This window comes from Mustela nigripes, chromosome 11 (assembly GCF_022355385.1).
Source record: "Mustela nigripes isolate SB6536 chromosome 11, MUSNIG.SB6536, whole genome shotgun sequence".
In the NCBI taxonomy this organism is placed as follows: Eukaryota; Metazoa; Chordata; class Mammalia; order Carnivora; family Mustelidae; genus Mustela; species Mustela nigripes.
In genome coordinates this window covers 22959786-22968765 of record NC_081567.1, presented here as the reverse complement: position 1 = coordinate 22968765, position 8980 = coordinate 22959786, and the positions used below count along the sequence as shown (strand labels likewise).

At 34.4% G+C, this 8980-nt stretch overlaps 1 protein-coding gene across 1 annotated transcript in view; it reads left to right on the top strand.

Annotated features, from left to right (window-relative positions):
- LOC132027306 (phospholipid-transporting ATPase ABCA3-like) overlaps positions 1-8980 on the top strand; it is a 130178-nt gene that overhangs the window by 61481 nt on the left and 59717 nt on the right. The window contains exon 16 of the mRNA XM_059416058.1: positions 4108-4258. Coding sequence (XP_059272041.1) covers positions 4108-4258 — 151 coding nt within the window. The remainder of the gene's footprint in view (positions 1-4107; positions 4259-8980) is intronic.

Sequence of the window (8980 nt, the reverse complement as noted above, 5' to 3'; positions counted from 1 at the left end):
GGATTATGGACATTGGGGAGGGTATGTGCTTTGGTGAGTGCTGTGAAGTGTGTAAACCTGGTGATTCACAGACCTGTACCCCTGGGGATAAAAATATATGTTTATAAAAAATAAAAAATATAAAAAAATATATATATGATGATTTTTTTCTAGAAAACAAGGAAATGAAATTAATAAACAGAATTAGGGGTCCATGTATGAACAATGGTCATGATGGTCATAAGACTGAAAAATACCAGTAAGAATATTTTTCCCTGCAACATTTAAGCTGTAGGAATATATTTTATATTAAGGAAAAAAATTGGATTTAGGGGCGCCTGGGTGGCTCAGAGGGTTAAAGCCTCTGCCTTCGGCTCAAGTCGTGATCCCAGGGTTCTGGGTTCGAGCCCCACATCAGGCTCTCCACTCAGCAGGGAGCCTGCTTCCCCCTCTCTCTCTGCCTGCCTCTCTGCCTACTTGTGATCTCTGTCTTTCAAATAAATAAGTAAAATCTTTAAAAAAATATATGATGAAGAAGATGGGATTGGGAGGGAGACAAAACATAAGTGACTCTTAATCTCACAAAACAAACTGAGGGTTGCTGGGAGGGAGGGGGTTTGGGAGAAGGGGGTGGGATTATGGACATTGGGGAGGGTATGTGCTTTGGTGAGTGCTGTGAAGTGTGTAAACCTGGTGATTCACAGACCTGTACCCCTGGGGATAAAAATATATGTTTATAAAAAATAAAAAATTAAAAAAAAAAAGAGGTTAAAAATAGAGACACCCTATGACCCAACAATGCACTTCTAGATATCTACTCCAAAGATACAGATATAAAGGAAAGAAGGTAAACATGCACCCCAATGTTCATAGCAGCAATGTCAACTATAGTCAAACTGTGGAAGGAGCCAAGATGCCCTTCAACAGATGAATGGGTAAAGAAGATGTGGTTTTAGCCATTCTGACAGGTGTGAAGTGATACCTCCTTATGGTTCTGATTTGTAATTCCCTGATGATGAGTGATGTTGAGCACATTTTCATGTATCAATTAGCCTTCTATATGTCTTTGGAGAAATGTCTGTTCATGTCTTCTGCCTGTTTTTAAATTGGATTATTTGGTCTTTGGTGTTGAGTTGTATAATTTCTTTGTATATTGTGAATGTTATTCCTTTATTTGATATCATTTACAAATATCTTCTCCCACTCACAATGCTGTCTTTCTGTTTTGTTAACAATTTCCTTCCCTGCACAAAAGCTAGGTTTGATGTAGTCTCAATAGTTTAATTTTGCTTTTGTTTCCCTTGCCAGAGGAGACCCAGCTAGAAAAATGTTTCTATAGTCAATATCAAAGAGATTACATCCTGTGTTTTCACCTAGGAATTTTTGGTTTGCAAGCATTTTCTTTTATTCTGTAGTTTGCCTTCCATTTTGTTGTTTCCTTTGTCATTCAGAATCTTTTTATTTAATTTTTAAAAAAAGATTTATTGATTTATTTTAGAGAGAGAGAGAGATAGTGATTGGAGGGAGATGCAGAGGGAGGGAATCTTCAAGCAGACTCTCCACTGAGCACATAGCCTGACTCAGGGCTCAGTCCCACAACCATGAGATCCTGGCCTGAGCTGAAGCCAAGAATTGGATACCAAACAGACTGAGCCACCCAGGCACCCCCATCCTCTTTTTAGTTTGTTGTGGACACACTTGTCTATTTTTTCTTTTCTTTGCTATGCTTCTGGTTTCATATCCAAAAAACATCATTGCCAGGACCAATGTCAATAAGATTTTACCCAGTGTTTTCTTGTAGGAGTAGATCTTACTTTTTTCATTAAATCTATTCATTTGTTCTGTCTTTTTGTTTGGAGAGTTTAATCTGTTTATATTTAATACAGATTTTTATAGGGAAGTGCTCCTTTGTTAATTGTGTTCTCTTTGTCTTATAATTCTGTGTCCTTCTTTTCCTGTCTTGCTGTCTTCATTTCTTTTTTACTGATTTTTTTGGTATTGATATGCTTTGATTTCTTTGTTTTGTGTAATTTCTAGACATATTTTCTTTGTGGTTATCATGGAACTAACATAAAATATAACTTCATGTTATAAGCTGATAACTTAAACTCCATTGCATACAAAAAACTGTTCTCTTTACTTCCCTCACAACATTTTAGTTGTTGATGGCACACATATATATTTGTATTGTGTATTGAATATCTTATTTTTTGTTAACATGTTTTAGTAATAATATTTACTTTAGTAAATCCTTCATTTTTGAAGGATAGTTTTACCAAATAGAGTACTCTTGGTTGGTATTTTTTCTTTCAGCACTTTAAATATATCTCGTTATGCCCTCTAGCCTTCAAAATTTCTGCTGATAATTGCTGTCTAATGAGCAATCCCTTGTATGTAACAACTTGCTTTTCCCTTGCTGCTTTTAAAATCTTCTCTTTGTCTTTGACTTTTTACTATTTGATTTATAATGTATCTTATTATAGATATCTTTGGATTCATCTTGTTTAGATCCTTTGCATGTGTGTCTCTGAATGTCCATTTCCTTTCCTTGGTTGGGAAGTTTTCAGCCATTATTTCTTTGAATAAACTTTCTAGCTCCTCCTCTTTCTCCTCCCTCTCTCCCTCCCTCCATTATGGGACTCCCATATTGTATATATTGCTCTACTTAGTGATACTCTAAGTCTCTTGGGCTTTATTTATTCTTTTTTCATTTTTTTTTCTTTTTGTTCCTCTGAGTGAACAGTTTCCAGTGACTTGACTTTGAGGTCACTTATCCTTTTGTCCACTTTATGTAGTCCACATTTGAACCCCTTTAATGAATTTTTCATTTTAGTTACTATATTCTTTAGCTCTATGACTTCTTTTTGGTACTTCTTATACTTTGTTTCTTTGTTGAAATTCTCACTTTGTTCATGTGTTGGTATCCTGACCTTGGTGAGTATCTTTATAATGTTATTTTAAACTCTGTCAGGTAAATTATGTAGATCTCCATTTAATATAGTCATATTTTGGAGATAATATTTTTCCTTTGTTTGGAAAACATTTCTATTTCTGCCTCTCTATTTTTTTCCATCACATTTAGGTTTCTATTTTCTAGTTTCCTTGCTTGTTTTTTTAAATGATTAAATTTGGAATATAATAATATGGGACTAAAGTAATTGATATTTATCCCAGAAAATGGTATACCCTGGTCTGTTATGCCACTATTATGGAAGACTTAGTCACTATAATCTATATTTGAGCAAATACTGGGATGTATTACACCTATGTATAGATTCTCTCCATCACAGTCTTCAAATGTTTTAGTAATAGGATCAGGATTTTGCTCTTAGCAGAGGTTGGGATCTGTACATGAATGAGATCATGAGATCTCTTTAAGCTATAGTCCAGTTCCCAGCTTTTTGTATCTAACAGATGCTCTTTGATTTCCATTTCTGCACTATTTTCTTTACCTTAAAGGTTTTCTGTCTACCCTGCTGCCCTCTCTCTAACCTTCAAAGGGCCATTGCAGTGAAGGGCTAATGTACCACAGATGTGTTTCTCTCGGCTCTTTTTCTGTCCTGAGCTGTCAGAGTACCATTGCAATGTTTTCCACAAAGTTCTGGAGTGCCCTGGAGACATTTTTTTCCTACTTCTTACACTTTCCTCCAGCTTTGCAAGACAAGTATAGTGCATCTGGTGGATGTGGAGAATACTTTGGAAAGATTTCTCAGATATCCAATGGAAGGGACTTTTATCTGATTAATTTACTGCCTTACTTATAATAGGCTCCAAATAGATATCTGTTTAATGAATATTAACCTTGTCTTCTCAGATCTCAATGTCAATAGAATAAAAGGCCATATTATTTTTTCCAAATATATGGAAGTTTCCCAAATATATGTTTTTTTTTTCCAAAAAAAAAAAAAAAAACCCAGATTTTTTTTCCATCTCTGTTCTATTAGTCCCTAAGAAAATTAATGAAATTATGAAAGAAGTACTAATTAGACTTCTTAGACTTACAGTCATATGATTAACATGCTTTATCTTCTTCTAGCTCACCTAAAACATGGAAAGCCAACTATGGTCTCCCAAGAATATTGGAAATACAAAATTGTTTCATTTGTTCTTCTAAATGGATTTTCTCAGGTGTGGGATACCACATTGTCATGGTGAAGGAAGCTCACTGTAATGTTGAAGAAATCTCCAAATTGCTTCAGTATTATATACCAACAGCCACTTTGGAGAAGAATGTTAATAAAGAAGTATCTTTTATTCTACCCAAAGAGTACACCCACAGGTATGAGTCCAGAGAATGCAAAATGATTAATGTTTAGATAACCAGATATCATTATTGCTTTCCCAGGCATCTTCAGTCTTAGTAAATAGAGTTTATTTAACAAGCCAGAACTCCAGTCATTGCTATCACTTTCACTGAAAAGAAGGATGCCACATTTGGCTATAGATTCCTGGTTTTAATTGGTTATTACTGATTGTATGTTTTGGTGGCACCAAAATTGGTGAGTAAAGTGAACAGAAATATAAATGAGATGAAAATGATTTTAGTGGTGGCTCTTGAAGCCAAGGTGATGGGAACTCAGTTTAAAAAGGCAGCTTGCGGGGTGCCTGGGTGGCTCGGAGGGTTAAGCCTCTGCCTTCGGCTCAGGTCATGATCTCAGGGTCCTGGGATCGAGTCCCACATCGGGCTCTCTGCTCGGCGGGGAGCCTGCTTCCTCCTCTCTCTCTGCCTGCCTCTCTGCCTGCTTGTGATCTCTGTCTGTCAAATAAATAAATAAAATCTTTAAAAAAATAAAAAATAAAAAGGCAGTTTGCTCTCACTAGCCCAGTTTTTCATCAAAGGTAGTCACAAAGAATAATAACTCTACCTAAGATAACCATGCTGATAAAGGGAAATCAAAACTAAGTATACTCATCAGTGACTTTGAGAGTATAATATTTTTATCTTTTTCTAATATATAAGTAGGTAGTTGTAGTATTTCCTCAAGCCAGTTGTCATATTCCAGAAGAATATGAAGGATTTTAATGCCCTCTTTTCTAGGAAAAGGAGGAATGTTTCAAAAAGCAGAAAAAGAAGGAAAAGGAACTGCATCCTGTCAACATTGTTCATTTAGTAAATTTGAAAGTTCTTGAGAAGCAGCAGCATAGAATAGTGTGATCAAGCAGCAGAATGGAATCAAGATTCTAGCTATAAGCTGAAATGAGTGAATTAAATATCATGGAGAATTAGAAATAAAATTCTAGATACGTATCTTCAGCGATACATGGTGGTTGACTCATTCAGAAAAGTTGGGAACCAAATGGGTGTTTTGGCCCATTGTGATAGTTGTTGTCCATGTGAAGCTGCAGAGTCTCTCTGAAGGAGACATAAAGTTAAAGCACTTGCTTAAACTTATCACACTATCTGCCTATCCTCATTCATATGGACACAAATGACATTCTCAAAGAATGTCTAAAAGAGGAAATGAAAGTATTCTGAAGCAGATGATGTCTTTTATCATCATAGTTATAGTATCTTCTTTATATTTTATCATATCTTCATATTTGAAAGCAGACGGTCTTTATCATCTATTCTTACTAATCATTGGGGCTTAAGAGAACAGGAAAAGGAAGAAGATCCAAGAGGTGAACTATTAATTTTAGATTACTGGGCCATATAATGATGCACTGACTCCAGAATAAACTTGGAAGTCATGAAATGAGGGAAGAATGTGTTTTTCTAACAGGGAGATGTTTTATTTAAAAAAAAACAAAACACAATTTTTTAAAAAGTCAGCTCCACATCCAGCATGGACCCCAACACAGGATTTGAACTCACAACCTTGAGATCAAGACCTGAGCTAATATCAAGAGCTGGGTGCTTAATTGACTGAGCCAACCAGGTACCCCTAATAGGGAGATACTTTAAACTAAGAAATGGAAAAAAACAATTTGAAGGAAAAGAAATCACTATGAATCTATTTTTTTTCAGAATATAATATGAAAAAAAATGAAATGATGGTTGAATTCTTGGTGATTTTTATTCCAGCTAAGATTTTTATAACTGATAGTAATTGAACAGTAACTTTTTGCAAGATATTATTCTAGTATGGGTTAATTTACAAATTTAAATAAATAATAAGGAAGAGAATAAGCATTTTAGTTGCATATATCTGTATTCTGATTCATTGAATGTCTCTCACAAGGAAAGTACTCTTGAAATTTTAAAACAGTATTGTAACTTGCTGTAAAACAATGCTGAGACTTGTTGGAATGAAGCTTAAGTTTAGAATGTTGCCTGGGGAGTGGAGTGAATGGAAGTGATATGCAGAGACGTAAAAGAATTACCAGAATAGTGTTACATAGGAAATATTTATATATTTAAAATTCATGAATTAGAGACTGTAAATATAAAGGGAAACCAGTGGGTGGCAATAGAAGAAAGAAACAAATACCATTTTATGAAGCACCTACAAATTAAAAGGAGGAAATGTACTATTCCTGGTACAAGGTTTAAGCAAGATAACATGGTAAAGAGAGTAATTCAAGTATAGACACACAACAGATATTTCATTCACCTCAAAGCAAGTCTACTGATGTGTCTCTAAGGTTTGTTGCCAACAATTACCTCTTAGAAAGATGGCAGGGGGAGGAACAGAGGTAATTAAAAACAAACTAATACTATAAATCTAAATCTGCTAATCAAGAAAATGTTGGTTGAAGGCAAAAAAAAAAAAAGAAGATGTTTTATGGGAAATTTACATCATTGTGGTGAACTTCAGGACAGAAAAGAAGAAAGGATCTTGGTAGACTTAGAAGCTAACATTATATAGAATATACATAAGATATATAGAAAAGCAAATTTCTATAACATAACCCAAGATTGTTTGGAAGCTTCAAAAATGAAATTCTGAACACAGATCCCAAAGTTGAAAAAAATAGAATGACAGCTAAAATTCAATAAACAAAGATAAGTAATAGAGTTGATACAGAATATCATCAGGAATTTTATCACCCCAATCTGTTATTCAAAGGATTTAAAAAGTGGTTCATTTAATATTAATTTGGGGTATTTTGAGCAGGTTTAGCTCCTAAGCAGTGAAGTTGGAAAGATGTATGAGGGTTACAAGTATGTATTTGGTATAGTAGAAAGAGCTCTAGTATTTGAGATAATCCAGCATATTAGCCAGGAAGAAAAAGAAGAGAAATTAAATGTATACATGATAGATCTAGATAATTGTTATGCAAGGCCACTTTGGAAGTGTCCTGATAACCTTCCTGTAGTTTGGCCTTGACTTGTCTTAAAGGCATGAGATTTTGAGGTTGGGACCTGGAAATGAGAAAAGACTAAAATATTGTCACCAAGAATTTCAAGGAAAGGAAGCTTCACTGTCGGCATCAAGTAAAGACAAATTTTCAACTCCTGTTTTGATTCAATCTTTCAACCAAAGAGAATGATCTTTTAATTTAAAATACAAGAACAAACAGGGAGAAAGGGAGAAATTTTCAGTGTGCTTCTCACAGCTGTAAAGAAGTTCAAGTTTCCAAGCTGTAATGAAGTGCATATGAGACACTCACATCACTATGAAGTGACTGCAGAGGAATAAATGTTAGTTCAAGTGAAATAATTTTGCAACAAATAAAGGAAGAAAATAAAATGTACTTAATTTTACCTTTTTCAAAGTGACTCTGTTTACAAGATGATTCTTAAATTTAGAAAGATTATACCAAATAGTAAGATTAAATCAGTAGTAAATCAAGAGAGATTAAATCAAATAGTCATGGTGATACTGTTGGTTTAAAACACAAGACAGTTAGAAAACTAGAGATGTGCCAATCTCATTCTAATTTTAAACTTGAGAAGTTGACACTGATGTTCCCATGGTTGATTCAGAGCAAAACACACACACATACCCCAAAACCTTGAATGATAACTAATAAATCACTAAATCATGCAAAAACTCATTTTGGTCTTGTACAGAATTACCTCCATATGTTTTATATGATTTTAAGTCAGTCCTGAATAAATATCAATCTCTTTCTAAGGATGAGCAGGAAAAAGAATGGGCTGTAGAAAAGATACTGAATTTTGAAATAAAAGCACTAATCTAAGAAATAATAAGAAATGCTTACTTTGAAAATAATTTCCCAATATGGAAATTCAGAAATTCTCTGCTATATAGTCTCAATCAAATTAAAGAGGGCACTAAATGTAGAGCAGTTTGGAGGATAGGAAAATGAGATAAAATGATGTGAAATTCCTGATCAACTAATAAAAATCTGACCAATACTTAGGCAGAAAAGAGAACTACTAAAAGAGAACTACTATGCCAAAAATTCTTCCCTATGAGGAAACCTTCAAAAAATAAAGAGAACAACCAGTATATTAGCACTACACACCCACAAGAATGGCTGAAACTAAAAAGACAGCTTATAATATATGAGTAAATGGATCTCATTGCTGATAGAAATATAAAATGGTAAAACTGCTTTGGAAAATGAGTGATCTTCTTTTTACTAAGCTAAATATGTGCTTAAACTATGATATCACATACATATATTGATACGGATACAATAATAATAATTAGTTTTATAACTTTATTTTTTAAGGATTTTTTATTTATTTATTTGATAGACAGCAATCACAAGTAGGCAGAGAGGCAGGCAGAGAGAGAGGCGGAAGCAGGCTCCCTGCTGAGCAGAGAGCCCGATGTGGGGCTCGATCCCAGGACCCTGGGACCATGACCTGAGCTGAAGACAGAGGCTTTACCCCCCTGAACCACCCAGGTGCCCCTAGTTTTATAACTTAACAGAAAGGAAATCCTATCATAATAATGTTCTGAATCTTCTTTTGTTTACTTACTGCATTTTTGGTCAATGGTTTATGGTAAGACTTTTAGGACTTCCCATTTTTCAGATAACTCGAGGGGAAATCTGCACTTTACTACATCTTTCTCTTTCATAGTATCATACCAGAATGAATGTATTCATTAAGCTGTTAATGGATATTTATCTCTACTTAGTG